This window comes from Neovison vison, chromosome X (genome assembly GCF_020171115.1).
Source record: "Neovison vison isolate M4711 chromosome X, ASM_NN_V1, whole genome shotgun sequence".
In the NCBI taxonomy this organism is placed as follows: Eukaryota; Metazoa; Chordata; class Mammalia; order Carnivora; family Mustelidae; genus Neogale; species Neogale vison.
Genome location: NC_058105.1, coordinates 25,804,128 through 25,823,503, shown reverse-complemented (window position 1 = coordinate 25,823,503; position 19,376 = coordinate 25,804,128). Strand labels below are relative to the sequence as shown.

General features: G+C 39.5%; 1 protein-coding gene across 1 annotated transcript in view; it reads right to left on the bottom strand.

Moving 5' to 3' along the window:
- TENM1 (teneurin transmembrane protein 1) overlaps positions 1–19,376 on the bottom strand; it is a 792,472-nt gene that overhangs the window by 148,670 nt on the left and 624,426 nt on the right. The window contains exon 18 of the mRNA XM_044235713.1: positions 3,024–3,143. Within this exon, the coding sequence (XP_044091648.1) occupies positions 3,024–3,143 (120 nt within the window). The remainder of the gene's footprint in view (positions 1–3,023; positions 3,144–19,376) is intronic.

The following is a 19,376-nucleotide window of genomic DNA, read 5'->3' as shown; positions in this document are numbered from 1 at the left end:
GATCTCCATTGGCACGGGTCATTAAGAACAAGTTATGAAGTCATATGGTAGTGAGTACAAAAGACCCAAGGGAGAGGACCTATTTATTTGGAGACTTGTTGATCCATAGTAACTCAGACCAGTCCTAACTGTAGATGGAAGACTATTGAGGCCAAAGCAAAATGCTTATTTCTGCCTTACAGTATCCATAAATCCATAAACTCTTGACTTGAGGAGAATCAGAGGGAACTCCCCATTTTATTTTCCAAACTCTTCCAAAGTTCCGGAGACCTTTTAGTGCTTCTCAAGAATCTTCTAAGAAGGTCAGCATTTCACCTATTGTGCTTATCACTAGCTGAACTATAATATAAAAAAGTTCTCTTTCAAAACTTTCCTGAGCACCTGTTACATAATCTGAGTTGAAGGTGGCTAATCATAGAAGATAAGAGCCAGGTTACTTGGGTTCAAATTCTGGGCTTGACTCTTATTAGCTGGTTAATTTGGATATGTTTTCTCATCTGCCAAATGGGGAAGATGATAATAATGTTTCCTATCCCATAAGCTGTTGGGATGATCACACAGATCAACACTTATGAAAGTGCCTGGCATACAGTAGACACTCATACATATTCATTTTTCCTTTAGAATTGCCTTTTTCTTCTATTCTGCTACTTTGGCCTCTCCCAATCTGCATGTCTTAATGCATTTTTCCTTTTAGAGGGCTCCTTCTTCCACTGAAATCCTTCCTTCTACTTTTTATACATCACTTTGGTCCCATGACCTAGACTTTTCTTGCTTCTCTAGGGAAAGTTGTCAATTAACTTGAGCAAATGGATGATAATGGGGGTAATTAGTTCTACAGCCCACACAACATATTTGCATTTAACTGGGACTTTTAGAGTCAACAGCTTAACCCAAAGCAGTGATACTACTGGTGGGAACTACAGGCAAGGGGGCAGATAGGTTGGACTGAGATTTGGAGACAGAGGGCTTCTTACAGCATCTTACCTATCACTCTCTGTCTCTTAGGTATTTAAATGCTAATCTCAGCCTTTCTAGAATCCTTTTGCTCTCGGGTATAGTTTCTTTACTATACTCTGCTTTTGAAATGTACATACTTGGTCTGAGAGAGCAAAAAGCAGAGATATATAAATGGAAACTCCCATCACCCTGTCACTTTATGCCCAGGAGATGACAGTGGGACAGTCTGCTTGGCATTTGGGGCACAGATTTTGAATGCTTACACCCTTTGTGGAGCCTGAGGGGAGAGTAATTGCCAGAGGGGACTCTGGCTGTATCTGTCATCTACATAAACCTAGTTCTCACAGAGAACTCAGCAGACGAGGGTCTTGGCATTTTACTTTAAACAAAAAACACAAAAATGATGACAAAAATTGTTCCTTTTTAATGTTGTCAGTAAACTGGAAACAGAAATTTTTAGATTTTTTTAGACCTTGTTTCTTTTAAGCTCTTTTGTAAATATCAAATAATTCACTGAAACCTTTCTACACATACTAAAAAAAAAAAAAACCCTAAAGGCCCGTGAGTTCTCCAAGAGAGGTCAAATGTCTCTGAGGGCATATTCTAGTTAAAGAAATAGTCCATTTTAAAATTTCTGGTACATGGTTGAACATGCTGGCAAGGCAGAGGCCACTTCTGTGTACCAGTCACTGGTGAGGGAACTACCAAAATTTTATCATTCAATCTAATTGGGAGAAAGGTCCCTTTGAATTAGTAGAGAGTTCCAATTATGGACTATTTAAAAGGAAGTGTACTTTTTATTGCATATATACATATATATGCAATGGATATGTGTGTGTGTGTGTGTGTGTGTGTGTGTGTTCAGACTATCTGTACCCAGAGTAGTTTTGCTGAGCTTATTCTAATATATAGATGGCTAGTTAATAATTAGCAATATAATTTACATACAGATCATTCATATCATTTACTGAAGTCTTAGAAACAGTTTTTCTTAAGTATGTTAAACTTTTCCTTATTAGGTTCTTTAATTAATTTTTATAATCCTTTTCTTGACAGGCAGTTGAAAAAAATAAATTCAGCATAGCCTAGGTTGAACAATTAACAATTCTGAAGTGGTTAGGATTGATAAGGTTTGATTGTAGGTTCTTGAAATAAGACGGTCTTTCACACTGTGATAAACTTCCAAGCCAACATCTCTTTATGTGATTCCTAAAGCAGCTTGTCATGAGTAGTTCATTTTTAAGAGTAGCCATCTGGAGACTAGGGCACCCCAAGGCCATCATTACAATGTTCCTGAGAGTCATAAAAAGGTACCTTTAAGCTGGACACATGGGCCTATTGACTCAAATATTCTGAACAAATGTCTACCTAAATGATAGACAAACTGTCAACCTAAATGATAAACAGAAATGTTTTTGTGAGCAAATCCTTCTCTGGGATGAAAAGGTTTTACTTAGTGGTCTTACTTCCCAGGTTTCAGAGAACCTGAGAACCCCTTAGAGAGTAGCCTGGTGGTTGGTGTTGAGGTTAAATCACTACAGTTATACAGACACCAAAGGGAATTGGTTAGGCTGACTGTGCTTGTCAATCAGTTGCAGCCACTAGTTAAAATAGGCCATCTAGGAAGGACACATTAAAAATAAATATCCTAATGAGGCTGAATTCTGTACTTCTGGAAGTAACCTTTTGGATGTCTTCATTTCTAAAATATTTTGAGGCTGCCGTTGAAGGACGGCCCAAGTGCTCCATGGCTCCCTCTTTCTGACCTGCATCATCACACTGAATTTTGAAGTCAGATTGATAAATGGAATTGGATGAAGTCTAGGAAACTTTCCAAATGGCTAGGGTTTCAAGAAGACTTGGGTAATAGTGTACAGTTATAATAGAAGAAAAATTTATTTTGATTTAGTTGGGAAATAGAGAAAATAAATATCACCAGTGACTTTCTGAAATACAGGTAGAAGGAAGATGGGCTTACAAACACTGTATCATCTAAGCCATTTGACTTATAGCTAGAAGTCAGTATTTGGCCCCCACAATGATTAGAAGCAATACTGACGTACCTTCCATCTTGCCGGCTGATGGTAAACCCATAATCACTGTGGTGCAAGAAACTAACATTCACCCCTACTAGAGGGGTTCCATCTATGGCCACCACTTGGCCTCGGATCACACAAGCACGCCTGCAACACAAGATCAAAGGCAAATATAAAGGCATGTTGAAACTAGATTCCCGAAGCTAAGATGGAGACACTTTGGAAAACATAGTCAAGTATAACAGAGAAAACAATAATTTCACCAATCCAGTAGTAACTACTAATAACATTTTGAGGATGACATGTATATCTTTTTTATTCATCAAAATTGGGATTATACTCAGTATAGATCTGCATCCCGATATTTTAAAAAGTATATAATTAACATTGTCCAATGTAATCAGAAATTCCATAATATATCATTTTGTGATTATACAATATAGCCTTAAAACAATATTCCTTAACTTTAATCCATTCCTTATTTTAGGACATTTCATAGTTTCTTAACTTTTCCAGCACTAAATATCTTATTATTCCTTGGGAGATAGTCCTAGTTGTGGAAGAATAATTTTCTTTTATTAAAATTATAACTCATTACATTAGTTAATACATAAGTATATAGCATATGTGACTAAGTGTCTGCTCACCACCTCCCTCTCCCAGTTGTTGGGTCTTCTCCTCTGAGGTAATCAGCAACATCATTTTGTTGTGTGCATTTTCCATGCATTTACATAGACAGGTGTGAACATTTTTAAGGCTCTTGATACATATTGCCAAATTGCCTTTTTGGAAAAACAATTTTTTTTTTAAATAAGCAGACTTATTTGGATAAATTTTAAGAGTTAGTCTGCAAAAGAGACATGGTCCTTGGCTCTAGTATTCTGTTTCTCCTGCCTAATTGAAATAAAATATCAGGCAATTTTCCCTTTAAACAAAGAAATTTCAACCTTGCCAAAAAATGGGATTCTATTAAACTAGCCCCCAAACTGGGCTGTCTCCCAGATATAGCCCACTAAAATGTGTATACTTTCAACTCTTCTAAAATGTGTATACTTTCAACTCTAGTCTGACCAAGTTTTAACAAATTTCAGGAGCTTGGAAGTTAAGAAGAGGGCTCAGGAACAAATTCCAAGCAAAGATTTTTTTACTGTTCTGCAATTCCAAGGGGTAGCAGCGGTTTGGAGGGAGTTTTTTCACCACTTGTGGAGGGGGGAGTCCAATCCTAGTTTTGGCAGCCATGAGCTCGAGAATGTGCATTTTATACCTGGAGCTGGTAGTGTTTAGGAAGGTTGAGCAAGGTTAGTGATTTTTTTTCCTAGGGAGTTAGTGTCATTTTTTTACCAAGTGGGATTCAGTAGATCCAGGGAATCTTAATCTTGGATTAAAGATGGCCATGTTATTTGGGCAAACATGACTTTTCAAACTAACCATAATAATTCCACCCTGGCAAGATACCTTCTTCAAACAGAATTAGCAAGTTGAGGCAACATTATCTAAAGGCTCATGGCCACATAGCTCATTTGAGAGAGAGAGGAAAGTAATCTCTGAAAAATAGAAAGACAGTTGCCAGCCAACGTTTGTTTTGTATGTTATAGCCAATAAACTCCACACTAAGTTCTGTCACACAAAATCAGAGGAGTTGGATATGTTATGCTAATAGGATTTATCCTACATTACCCACGGCCTTCCCCCCAAACTAACTACAAGCCATTAAGTACTATCTAAAAGTAAGCTAGAATAACTGTTGCTATTGATGGATTGAGCTCAGACACCTCTAGTTTTGACATAGATCAGTGGCTTTCTTCTTTCCAATGAGCTGTACACTTCATGAGTTCTGTAAATCATGGTTCTGAATGGTATGCAAATGGAATACTGGCACTTGCTTTGCCTCCTCTGATTCTCCCAGACTCTTTTGGGGGAGATTTTGAAAGTTTGAGATTTTGAAATCCCATTTGTTCTAATAGAGAAGACATTTATTTGAAAGTCAATGAGTTCTGGATTTTGAACTAATCCTGACAGATCTGGTCCCAGGTTCTAAGTCCAATGTAACAAGAAATGAAAATGAAAGGATGTCTCTGGTTTTATACAGTAACCTTTTGAAGGTCTTTATAAAACAAAATTTGACAAGCAGGGTATAGATGAGTAGAAGCGAGTTGAGAAAATCTCCTGCAAACTATTTAGGGATAGAAGCTCAAAGGGCTGAGAAGAGGTACTGGGAAATCAGTTAAACATGGCTTCCTGAGCCTCAAGTGCTGACTGCTTTTTGGGGGGCAGGGGAGTAACTCCAAACCTACCAAGGCTCTACCAGTTAACGAGGTGGCCTTTGCAACAATAAAGCCTACCTAGGCGGTCCCTTAATCCCTTTGGGCAAGACAATTCCACACTTACTCATTTTATTTGTTCATATTACTCTAGACATTGTGTCTTCCCACAGCTATACTAGGCTCAATTATTTTTGTTTTTATTTTGTCGAGCCTAGTTGGCATTATTTGCTCATATTTTATGACAGACGCAGACCTGTCTCTTCTCTTTGCTGCTCTTTTATTTTCTATACAGTTTATATTTATGAAGGATCCAGGCTGGTGAGTGAAAGTCTCATAAAAGTCATCATTATTCCGTGCATTTCTCTTATATTCCTCTCTTCCTTCATTCTGTATCTCATTCTGAGTAGACTTGTCTTTTGACTCTTCTGCTCTTTAATATTCCTCATATTTTATGAAGCACACAGATTTGTGTGATAACGACTCATCAAAGTCATCATTATTCAAGACATTGTCTACCTGTTCTTCTTCTCATTCATTTCACTCTTCATCATTCATAAATAATGCGCAGACTTGTCTTTCAACTACCCTATTTTTAAATTTCTCATGTTTTATGATGCACGCCAACTTATGGCATATGATAAAACCCCATAAAACTTATTATTCTACATTTATCAGCATTGAGCTCTCTTTGTAATGTATGAGGCCTTAAATGTTCTAAGATTCCCTGTATCTTGCTGCATTTGCTCCCATTATTTACACACTCCATGTCATCTATTTTTCACAAGAATAACTCTCAGCTCCTTTCATTCCTGGATTACTGGTACTTACTGTAATATTTGACCAACATCAGTCATCCTGTGTCAGTGGAAGTTGTCTAAATTTCAGGACAGTATTAAAGTTTTCTAATTTGCAGTAATCTTGATTGGCACTGCATGCAGAAATCTAGGGAAAACATCTTCCTAGGCAAACTCTCCATTTCAGAAAGAAAGCTCTTGAGGCCATTTGCTTCCTGAGGCTACCGCTGCTCCAGATGGCCCTGAGGGAGCCTTCATATATCCTCCTGCAAGTATGGTGTACTGTGTGCCACTTTGCTTAGATCAACTGCCATTCTGTGCACTACTGGCTTCTAAATTCAATTATTCATAATTCTGGACGGTAGCCTGGTAGGTACTTTATTTTTCCGGAGTCACACACTCACTGAAATGTAGTCTCTCCTCCCCACTTTACATTGTCTGTTTGGGTTGTGCTTCTTATATCCAAGGCAGCCTATATAATTCATCTTTTTTCTAGTTTAGGTCCTTGTCGAAGGAGAGATCTCGGTATGGCGGGGGTCTGTCTTTGGTAGTGCCACATCCCACCTTCTGGGCTTTTCATCATTCCTCTTGTGGGTCTTCCCTGTTTCCTCACCCAGAGGGTTTCCAGTGTCCTCAAATCACCATCTAAAGGAAGTATTCATACCTGGCCTGTCCTTGGGCCGTCTTGGGGAACATCTTGAATTCTTAAATTTTTGCCATATCAAACTACCCTCATTCTGAGTCCCAATCCTTCAAGGACCCGTCTTTTTCTGAAACTTTTTTCCCATTAAATATATGGGACTCTCTTGAGCCTTTCTTTTTTTTTAAAAAAAGATTTTATTTATTTATTGGACAGACAGAGATCACAAGCAGGCAGAGAGGCAGGCAGAGAGAGAGAGAGGAGGAGAAGCAGGCTCCCTGCTGAGCAGAGAGCCGGATGTGGGGCTCCATCTCAGGACCCTGAGATCATGACCCGAGCTGAAGGCAGAGGCTTAACCCACTGAGCCACCCAGGCACCCCATCTCCTGAGCCTTTCAAATGAGTTAAAAGAAGGCTACTGTCTGGACCGTCATGAAGCTGGCCCTGCACATGTGTATGGCAGGTGTGCACCCTGTGTGACTGTCTTTGGTGTTGGTTGTGTGTGTCTGTTACTGTACCCTCAAAGGCAGGTACTGCCTGATTTCTATCTTTGCTTGGTGCTCACTCTTCTTTGATTCACAGACATGGTTGGGATGCTTTCCTTCCTTGAACCTAAAAAACAAGAACCTCTCCCTGCTGTTCTGGGTTAGAGCAAGAGAACTTGAACTCAGATGGACCTGACCAATGTGACTTTAGAAACACGTATGGGGATAGATCACCCCTAACAAGTGTCTCTTTTCCTGTTCTCTGGAGAACACAGGCTGCTGCCAAGCTGTCTACTTGCTGTCGCTATGCTAAAGCAGCAACCCCAAAGGAATTGCTTCTCCCTTTAACTAAATGCTGAATCCTGTAGGTATTTGGAGCTTGGTCTGAAGAGCAGGGCACCCTGGGAAATGCAAGTCAGAATATACTTTACCCGAACCTTATTTAACGAACAAGCTGCTTGTTAGACTGTTCTGATGCGAAAGGTCTAATTCATTCTGTATTTCCTATTTTCGTGGCATAGTCAAATTATCCCTAGCCTTCAATAAACTCTTGGTTCCATTCTACTCTTTTCTTATTTGTTGTCTTTTGTCTTCAGTGTCAAATATCCAATATTCATGCAACACCTCAGGCAAAAACATTAACCTCAAGCACAAGAGTTGGTCTGAAAAACAACACTGAAAACTAAATTGCTGAAAGAAGATGTAATTTACTGCACTGTGTTTCTGATTAAAATCTTTTGCAAGGAAAAGGAGGCCCAGGGTAGGGAAGTTATAACAATTTGCTTTAGTTGCTAATAGGAGCATAAGCATCCTTTAAAAGGTAACATTCAAAATCAAGGTCCTGGCCAGCAGGGGATCTAACAGCAGTTGGGCAGGTTAGGTTGCTTTCTCCATAAGAAGAGATGAAAACCTTTCCAGAGCTGACAGTTCTGGTGAAGAGATAGCATTGCAAAGGACTGGGCTAAGAGAAGCCACGAGAACGCTGTGCTCACTAGCGCTGGAATTCTGCTCTGTAAATTCCTCCAGGAGTCCTTATTTGGTTCAAGTCTCCACGGAACAGAAACGTGCTGCACATAAGGTGTGGTTCAATGGTTCTCCTGTCATCTCTGCAGGCTTATTAGACTGTGAAATTCCACAGCTGTAGATGGTGTCACTTGGGCTGAAACAACTTATCCACTGCCGTCATGCAATGAATAAAGGATCTTCTCTTTAGAGAAGTCCTCACATCTGGGTACTGTGATCCTCGTCCTCAGTCCTTCCTGGTAATCCTTCTTGTGTACAGATCAGTGGTTCTCAAACTTGATCACACACCAGAATTACCTGGAAGGCTCGGTAAAAGCAGTTGGCTGGGCTGCCCTGCCCCGGGTTTCTGACTCACAGTTCTGGAATGGAGCCCCAGAAATGTGCATTCCTAGCAAGTTCCCAAGTGATGCTGATGCTGCCAGTCTAAAGACCGACAAACTTTGAGAACCACCGTTTTAGTGAAAGCAAGACTAGAACACGGTCAGCCAATGAAGAGCTAGGAAATCCTCCAGAGGAAGGTACAGGACATAAACTACACAAAGGCAGGCAAATCATTAACTGGTTCACCATCGCACAGTTATGAAATAAATCCATGAGGCATGAACTTGTAACTCCTTCATATAAACCTCTGGAGAAGAGTCTGCCAAATTGTAGTTTGGGGGTCATGCTGAAACTGTCATGACAAAGTGGAGGTTGGACAACAAGATGAACTGTAGGGTCTCTTTCAAATCTAGAGATTATAAAATGAAACAATGTTTTAACCTGATTTATCTGTCTCAAGTAAAAGTCAATTTTTCCTCACCCTTATTATTCTCTTTAGACAGTGCTCGGATGCATGTTATCACACTTGTCCTCGCCTGTCTTGGATGAGAGTTATATATGTGTCTGCCTTTTCTATTAGATCATCTACTCCAGAGCAAAGACTGTGATTTTCCTGTGTCCTTCCCAGTGCCTGGTGTATATGGCACCTGCTTAAGAAAGCTATGCAGAACTTCAACTCAAATATTTTTATATGAAGATGTAAGATACTTGCAATGTACCCTCACAGCACCGCTTCAAAGATTTCAGAGACGACTTTGAGGTTCCCGCACGGTAGATGCCTTATAGTTCCTTTATTAGAAGCCAGCATTCTGGATTGTGCATTGTGAATTTCTCATCATGAGAGTTTTTGATAATTGACTACTTTGGGGAATTAAACAGTAACCCTGTGACTGGGAAGAATGAATGAATAGTTCTCCTCAAATGCTTAATTTATGAACACTAACCCCATTATTCCTTTATATATCACCATATGATTACAATGTGGTATTTCATAATTTAAATACATTTGAGGGTTCTAATATTCAGATATTTGGGGGGTTTTCCACACAACACATGCTGGGTTTTTGATATATGTTATCTAACCTGGTACAGCACCACGCAAACATTTAATGTTATAGCATAAACCTGTTTTCATGTTCTGAAAATGCGAATGCAGTGAATGTTCATATGCAAACGCAATAAAATCTCATTAGTTTTTATTTAAATAGAGCAGGCTGATTGAATCCCACTCAGTTGGTCACTAGCCCAAATAAATAATACCTACTAAATGGGTAACATTAAAAGCAGCTGGAAGCATTACCCATCAACATTCTAGGACTCTGGGAAAGGTGGTACTATTGAAAATGCAGATAGCTTTTTAAGCAGAATTATTTTCCTCATGGCTAGTGATGTTTCAAGTAAAACAAAATGGGGGCACTCACCCTGAGGACGGTGGCTATTTTCCCATCTGCCCTGGTAATTGCTTGTCAAAAGCAGGCTTGCTTTGGATGCCTGAGATCCCCAAAGTAATGGGAAAAAGATCAAGTGTTTTGAAGCAATAAGAAAACTGACGACACAGTCACATTTTCAGGACCGCGTAAGTGCCAGATTGCTTCATTTAGATGCATGATTATTTTTGTCCGGAATTTGAATCCTGAAATATTTGTCCTGCAAGCCCTTGCAACTCTTGAACAGTCCTAAGTTCGTTTTTATTTGGTTTGGTTTTGTTTTTTTTTTTTTCCTGTTTTACACATTACTCAAATGGTTTCTTTGTAATCAGCCCTATGGGGTTTTATTAACCTCATTAACCTTTCCTGTCACTTCTCTGCAACGCTGCCCTTCAAATAATGACTAGTCATTAAATATAGGGGAAGTCTGCCTAGTTGGCTATAGCCTGGCCGGGGAATATTCTTCCGATTATTTTTCCTTCCACAGAGGAAAATGTGGAGCCAGCTCCACCCATACCAGTTGGAGTTTTGGCTCACTACTCGCCCGTTGTGACTTTTCCCTGTCCTATCCTCAGCCACCGCACAAAGTTGCCATGACAGTAAAATAACCCAGTAAAATGACTTTTGAATTATATCTTTCTAGTTACATTCTCTATGTACCCCAGTTTTTTATTAAATATATATAATGTACACAAATATATAGACAAATTTGTGTCAATAAAATATTTATGAAGCACTTATTGTGGGTCAGGTACTATGCTGAGTATTTTTCTTATTTCATTTAATATCCGTATCATCTTATTTCATTTAAAGTCCATTAGCCCCGTTTTAAAAAATAAGGAAACAGATCCAGAGAGGTTAAAAAAAATACAAAAATTGCTCAAGATAACACAGCTAGAAAGTGGTAGAGTGATGGAGGCCCTTTGACCTGGATTCTGAGCTATACTGCGGATCTTTCTTAAAATGCGGCTACAAAGGAAAAGAAAGTTGGAGCTTACCTACAAGGACGGTGCTTTTGCTATCCATAGGACATCAGTTCCTGTGGACATTGACGAACTGCTGAGTACTTTCTATGTGCAGGGTGCGTAGTGGAGATGAGCCATCCCCTGTCATTCATTCCTCCTCCCCAAACTTGCATTTACTCTACCCTCTCTCGGGACAAATTGAGATGATAGAACCAGCTAGAGACACGGCAAGCAAATAGTATGGCTAAGAAGTAAGTCATAAGGATTTGAGCCTTTTGAATTTCTTAATGGAGCAGTAAGATGGATAAAATATTAGAAAATACCTATCCATACTGAGATAAGCTGTAGACAGACAGCTCCTGGTATCACTGATCACAGCTATTAAGCATCTCAGAGCATTTGAGTTTCAAAATACCACGGATAATCAACTGAACAGCCTTTTGAAGATCTGTGCTCTGATTTCTTTTTATTCTTCGTTGCCCAGGAACATTTGCAAGGAAGTGAAAGTCACACGTTCTTTCTCTTTGGTACCTGTAGGTGTTGACTGCTGATTTCAGGAGCTAGTCAGCACTATAATCTGGGAACCTTTAGCACTTTGTAATTTTTATAATGTGTTTTTTAAACTTTAGCATCAGACAAAAGAGTTGTCTGAAAAATCGGGAGACCCCATCTTCACATGCGTAACACCTTTCATATCAATGAGATCAAAGTGCTTTATTAGCAAGTACCAACAATCTTCCTTCCCACTTAGGACAGCAACTGCAGAAGTGATAAGCAAAGGAGGTTGCTCAGGACAAGTAATATGGTAAGACAAATAGAATCACAGGGAACTGTGGTGGAGCCCAACCACACCTGGGCAGATCATGGGCAGTGGCTCTCTTCAGAAAGAAAGGTGAACAAGAGTCAGATTTACGGATGCTGATACTGTAGAAAGAGATTCCCCCAGTCCTTAATGTATTCAAGTTATTCACTAATTGTTGCACTGTGTGTTTATCAACCCCTAGTTGCGTATCTGGTATAATGTTTTTCATGTTCCTAGACTACAACTACACAAAAACCTGCCATTAGCAAATAGATTTGGAGGTTCTTAACCAACAGATGCATGAGAAAGTTAAACAAAAAACATATGGATTCAAATTTGTACCTCAGCAAAATCACAAATGGTAATGTTACAGACCTTCTGGGGGTTACCTGTGTGTAGACTCAACTGTGTGTTGCTTCCATGAATGCTTGAATACCATAATAACATTGGATTTCCTTAATAAATATTCTAAAATGTAAGCTTTTCTTGCCTCTTCTTCTTCCTACTTCCAAATCAGCAAGTGGTTTCTATGTATTTAATCCAGTTTGGATTCAACACTAATGAAGATCTGCTTTTTTTTTTTTTTCATGACTAAACAGTCTAGGGCTGTTGCTCATTTCTCTTTCTAGAGGCTATTCAGTTTGTCCAAAGTATTCAAATTTTCTCAATGTACTCCTAGAGGACAGGCACCCCACTGCCTTATCAGGAAAACCTAGTACAGTAACCAGTGTATAGTAATTCCTTAAGAAAAGTTTGTTTTACCTTTTCACATAATGTCACAGAATCTTGATTAGTGGGTCTCTAAAAGTCTCTGCCAGGCCTTGGCTTGTGTGACATTCTGTTGTATAAGGGCCCAAGGTCATCTGAGATATAGATGAATGCCATAAGGTCTCTGCTTGAGTGTCATTTCTCCAGAGAGACTTTCCTGGACCACTTGGTCTAAAATGGTCACTCTCTGTCCCTAACTTTTCTTTGTATCACTTGAAAGTACTTATACCTATCTGATATGTACCTTTTTTCATTATCACTCTTCCTCACAGGACTGTATGGGGAAGGCCCTTCAACTGCTTTAGCTCAGAGCCTAGGACAGTGCCTATCATCACATGGATAAATGAACCAAGTAAACATTGTAATGGTCATCGATCTCAAGAGTGAAATGACTAATCTTTCTCAATGAGGATTATCTTGAAACTGTAGGATCCATCATTATAAATGATGTCAAAGTGTTGTTAATGGTAATTTTTTCATTGTTTGATGATTTTTTCATTTTTTTCAAATTTTTTTTCAAAAATTTTTTTTTGATGATTGAAGATTTTTTCAAAAATTTTTTCAAATTTTTTCATTTTTTGATGATTGATTTTTTTTTTACCCATTGAATTCATCTCTTTAACACAAACATTTTAAATTGTAGAAAAAAATTACTTATAGCTCCACCTTTCAAAGGATGGAAATTTTTGCAAATAGTTAAGTTGCGTACGGTCCAAATAAGCTTTGTGTTTTCCTTGCAAGTCATCAGTAGTCTCCTGTTTGTGTCAATTTTAGCAGCTCTTCATGCTCACCTAAGTTAATTAGTACCTTCTCTGAGCTACTGCTGAAAACTTCCAGGTCAGTCTCACTTCTGTCATTGTTTAATGACTTTGTTTCATTTCCTAGAATACCTCTTGTCTTACATCCACTTAGGTTCAAAGTAGTTGAATTTGAGACCCCAGAGTTGATGAACTCCAGGCTCCCTCAAAAACCTGATATTTCGGGGCGCCTGGGTGGCTCAGTGGGTTAAGCCTTCGGCTCAGGTCATGATCTCAGGGTCCTGGGATCGAGTCCCGTATCGGGCTCTCTGCTCAGCAGGGAGCCTGCTTCCTCCTCTCTCTCTCTCTGCCTGCCTCTCTGCCTACTTGTGATCTCTCTCTCTGTCAAATAAATAAATAAAATCTTTTAAAAAAACCTGATATTTCATAACCTGCAGAACTTATTGCAATATGTAATTAATTTAATTATTTTTGCATTTACTTAATGTTTGACTGCCTCTACCATTTGATTATAAGGGGAGTTCTGTGAATAAATGTTTGTTTCTTTTGTTTCCTTTCGTTCACACAGTTCCTGGCACACAGTAGGTACTCAAATGAGTGAATATCTATCCTTTTAACTTGTCAAAACATGAGCTCACATCAGGATATTATACTACACTAGGGACAGCAGAGGGATTTATCTCTTCTAGAAGAATTTAAAGTCCATGGTTACTCTGTAAGTACTAGTATTTCAATAAAATACAAATTTCAAAATACAAATTTCAAGTTTAGTATTCTTAAGTCTTCAGTCCTACTCTCTATTCAAGATCAGCCATTTCTGTCTCAAAGACCCATCTTCCTGGAACCTTCCCCCGCTTAACCTCCCTCTTGATTCAGTATCTCATTTTGCCATTCACAGGATTTCAAATGGTATAAATTCCCAGCTCAACTCAGTACAGAAAAGCACGTTTTATTAAACAAGTTATGATACGTAATTATGGCTGTTACCAGGTATCATGAATAATCAGGAGCATGAATCAAGGTTTTATTATTGAGTGGGGTGTAGTAAAGGAGGGGGGAAGGCCTGTGTAAGTAGAGTTTGCCAAGAATGCCACACTCAAGGCACTGGAGTACCTCAATTTGTCCTGGGCACTTGTCTTTGTTTTTCTCATGAGATGGAATAATGACACATACCAAAGTAAGCCAGTTAATAGCAGCCTTCACACTGGCTTCTTGATATTGCTCCTTATTTTCTAATTTTTTCTTGGTTCTAAATTTTGATTATCTAGCCCACTGAAGGCAGAGAAGATTATTGATGCTTATACAAAGTTATAAATGATGTCAATTATGAGTAGGCTCTTACAGTGGTGGAATGGTTCATAAGGTAAAAAAAAAAGGTAATTACTTTGCTACTGTTAGATAATCACTTCATCTTTTATGAATTTGTTCCTGTGCTATTTGGAGAATAGTAATCTTACCTTTAGGCTGGTTCTATGTTTGGGAATTAACTTATTTGAGGTCCTAATATCATCTGTGTGTTCTAGGCAACAAAAATGAGTTTTTCATGAGCAAATATGAGAAGAGCACTTCAATATTACCACAACTAAATCACTCATTCATTGTTGACTTGCTTTTTGCTAGGCGCTGTGTTAGAATCTGAGGGTATGGTGGTATGGTAGATTAAAGGTGGCCACAAATTCTTTGATACTTCTCTCATCAAGAGGGGGGAAATCTATGTCTTCCCCACTTTGAATCTGGACAAGCTCTGTGACTGCTATAACTAACAGTATGTAACGTAAGTGACACTGTTAAAATTTCTAGACATGGGCCTTAAGAGACTGGCATCTTCTATTTTTTGTCTCTTGGAATGCTCCCTTTTGGAGCCCTGAGCCACCATATACAAGGCTGACTTCCATGCCAATATGAAGCCCAAGTAGAAAGGCTGTATGTAGAAAGAGAGATTCTTGGTTGCTGTACAGCTGTTCCAGCCCCCAGCTATTTGAGATATCCTAGCTGAGAGCCCAACCATCATGGAGAAAAGACAAGGCATCCTGGCCACGCTCTGTGTGAATCTCTGACCCACAGAATCATGAAATATAATAATAAAATTTATTTTAATCCATTACGTTTTAAAGTAGTTTTCTACACAGCAACGGATAATCAAAACAAGGAACAAATCAGACTTGGTCCATGTCTTCACAGAACTTAAGATTCAGCAATTAGGACAATCCAGAGCTAATTCTGGGTATATCCCAGAGAAATAAATAAATAAAGCAATTTCATAGAAAGTGGAAGAAGCCTACCATTGTGTTAAACTTCTTTACTTTGTGGCCTGTTAACAGTGCTGTTATGTGCTTAATGCTGTATTAAGTTTGGTCGCCACTTTAGAACTTCTCAGTTAAGAGTAGGCATTCCAACCGGAATGGGCAAAAGAAGCTGCCATAACTCCACCCAGCAGCACTGCTGCAAATTCTTAGATATCTGAATTGTTCTTAAAACTTCTAAGTGATAAACATAATAGTCAACTGCCTCTCAACAGACACACCCTTCTCATAGAAAGTGGACATTTTGCTTCTACTACAGCGGGCCCTGGATTAGCTGATGTCATGGTTGATGAGCTGAGCTACCTGAGGTTAAAATCCACTGCCTCAAGGGAGCCTAAAGTATGAGGCAGAGTGGATGCCAACTCTTCACAAGGTAAATGCAGGTACTCTACTAAGGGTGGACATATTGCATTACTGTGATTTCCATTTCATGTCCAGTCACTTTTTCTCTCTTTTTAAACCAAGGTAGTAAAAGCCCCCAGATTAAGTAAAATGATAAGAGTAAGTTATTTAAGGACCCTCAGGGAAAGAGATTGGAAAGAAAAAACCAAACACTTGAGGTCTTTCCAAGGAAGTCTATAGAAGCTATGTGGTCCCGAGGTGACAACCCCAAATACCAGCAGGGCCAGGCATGCCAATGGAAGAGAGGGAAGTGAGCCAGGAATAAAGGGAACAGCGAAGGGGGAGCTAGAGTGACATGTCGCAGCCCATCCAGACAGGCAGTGGCCCTCTGCTCCACAGCGCCTATGCTACGCCCATGAGTGCAGAAATGCCCAGCTTTGTAAATTTCCTAAAGAAGGAACACATTTCAATTTTTATATGAGATCTTCTAATTTCGAAATGTTGGGCTGAACAAAATACATCTGTGGGCTGATAGGAAGCAACCTCTGATGTAGATGCCTGACATGGACTGATGTGGGGTCAGCCTCTCACGGCTACAAAACAGACAAATGAGTTTGGCCAGACCTTGCTGTCAGCGGTTGCACTAACCCTGGTAGGATTTTGTTTTTTAAATGCACTTCTCCATTAGTGATGGCGAGTGAAATGTCTGGCTTTGCAAATTACTGCTGTCGTTTAGTTTAATGTACTCTTGTTTTTACATATTTATAAAAACCTTTTACATTATTAATAGTGATTAAATGCTTAGACACTGAAGATCAATAATGCTTCTGTTCACCTATTTACATTATTAAAAAGTAATAAGTCATACAGAGCACGTATAATATGTGGTTTACTTTGTAGTCATGTTTGGAGCAGATCGAAAAAAGTGAAAGAAACTCAGGCTACCGGGTAAAATGTACTTGGGAAAAAAACCAGTAGCTGGGTTGGGCTTGCTAGAGATGTGACTGAGCGCAGGTTACATGCTCACAGAGACATTGCACTCTCATGGGGCACGGGAGGTACCCATTTTATGGGCTCTCACATGCCAGAGTAGCAAACTTGAGACAACAAAAAGCTAGTCTCACTTGGATGCACAAGGATGAACAGATATTTAACCTTTGTGCATCCTTGCAATAATTAGTCACCTGCGTGCCACTGTCTTTAGCTCTAAAAGCTTCTGATGGTGGCAACACTCAACAGCGAGTCATCTGTGGGGTCACACTTTGCCAGCAGGCAAATGAGCCCCTTGACAATGTTCTCTTTATCTGCTTATCCAGCTAGATCTCAGTTATGCAACAAAAGCAAAAAAGCAGAGTGGGTCACCTGATTTTGGGACAGCAATGTTCTAGATCTGTCTGAAGAGTGCAACTCCACAGCCAGGGACGTCTAAAGGCTGTAAGTCTTTTCAGGGTTAGCTAGCTCAGCCTTCTAAATAGCCAAAGGGGCTGGGCATAGTGGTTCAGAGCTCAGGCTCCCAGTACCAGTCTGCCTGAGTTCAAATCCTGGCTCTGGCACTCGAGGGTTATGACCGTGGGCAAGTCACTTACTTGGCACCTTGGTCCTGGTTTCCTCACCTGGAAAGTAGGCATAATACTAGTGTCTACCACGTAGAGTTTTGGTAAGGATTAAGTGAGATAGCCCATGTAAATACTCAGTAGGAGACCTGACACACAATAAATGCTCAAGAACAATTTACATAGAGCAAAGGGCCCATTTTACCCATCATTCATTTGTGTTCTACCAACAGGAAGTTCATTAGCACTGGTTTAAAGTTTGGAAATAAGGCCACTGAAATGCATTAAATGGAGCTGGATTTTTAAACACCACTTGTTTTGTATGTGTGTGTGTGTGTGTGTGTGTGTGTGTGTGTGCGTGTTGACCCAGATGTAAATTCTCCAGCAGAAATTAGATCTAAGTCACCAGATTTATTTAAGGACAAGTTGAAATGGGGCAGCTGTGGTGTAACAGAAAGGTGACATGAGTTGCAACGCTACAAACTTGGTAGCTGTGTGACATTGGGCAAGTTACTGGATCTCTCTGAACCTTTTTCCTCTTATATAAAGTGCATGAATACAAACACCCACTTCACAGGCATACTGTGAAGATAAAATGAAATTAGGCATGTCTGAGGGCTTTGCAAATGAAAAGGTACTATTTAGATGTAAGAGCTCGTAACTATTATTATTTATATGTGATCGGGGTCAGATTGATTTTACCCAGAGTGACACTGCAGGTGTTGATCTTTTAGGGGAAAAAGAATGAGATTGCTTGTCCTCAACTCTATCCTTTGGAAAAGGCCTCCACCTTTTCTGACCCATTCCTTAGGTCTCTGATAGATGAGACCACTAGATAAAGGGGACCTGTCGTTCTGAATTCAAATGTGACCTGCAGAGCCAAATGATACCTTGGAGCATTTTACAAAGGAATGAGGACAGCTCAATCAAACCAGGAGAAGGAGAAGGGCCTTAGCTAACACAGGTAATCGGTTCCTTTGACCTGAAGCTGAACTGTAGGGGTGCAAGTCTCTCTTGGCTTTGCAAAGTTCATGGCTCTGATGCCGTCCTGCTCTGGATCACGACTTGTCTCCTGCTGCTCTCAGGCCTATCCCTTCACTTGAGTTCCCAGAGTCATTTAACAGACCTCCATGTCATGGGGGTTGTTATTTCTTCCACTTGTTTTTTTGTTGTTGTTTGGACTCATTTTCTCTGAGCAGGGACAAAGCTGCAGAGAGATGACTACCTTAAATAGGAGAATGGGGGTAATGGCTGCCTTTTGTTCCTTTTGGCCCTCTGTTGTATAATCCCTAAGTCTCCACTACCTAAATAATGACTTTGACTACAGCCCCTCCGAAAGTTATCCCAGAGTTGTTACTGCGCTGGGAGAAACATTTCAGAATGGGGATGACTGAGTCTCTTGGGAGAACTCAAACTTCCACCGGATCCCCTGGCGGAACAGGCCTTTCTGGTGAAGTGCTGGCATTTGGATTTTGGGTTCTGTCAGATATGTAAAAGGTCACAACTGCCCAATAATTAAAAAAAAAACAATAAGGAAGTTTTAAGTTTCAGTATCAGTTCTTGTATACAGTTTGTGGAAAGGATGCTTAATATTTTACATTTCCATGCACATCTGGTTTTTTTCCTTTTCTACTTTGTATAGGTCCAGATGGGGTTGTCATTTTTTTAGACTGTCACTCATATTAATATGATTTTTTTATATTAATATAAATTCTTGACTGAGTTTTCTCTTGGGGACTGATCATACCCACCAGCATGCAACAAAGTGGTGGATAGACAGGGGCTCCTGGACAGATACTTTGCATGATTTTTTGAATTCCCATTTGTAAGTCTAGAAAGTAGTGAAACATCTGCTTGTGGAATGAACAAAGGAGGACATTTTTAAGAGACTAGAAATGTTGACTTCAGTGACTTATTTATGTCTAGTGTTAATTAG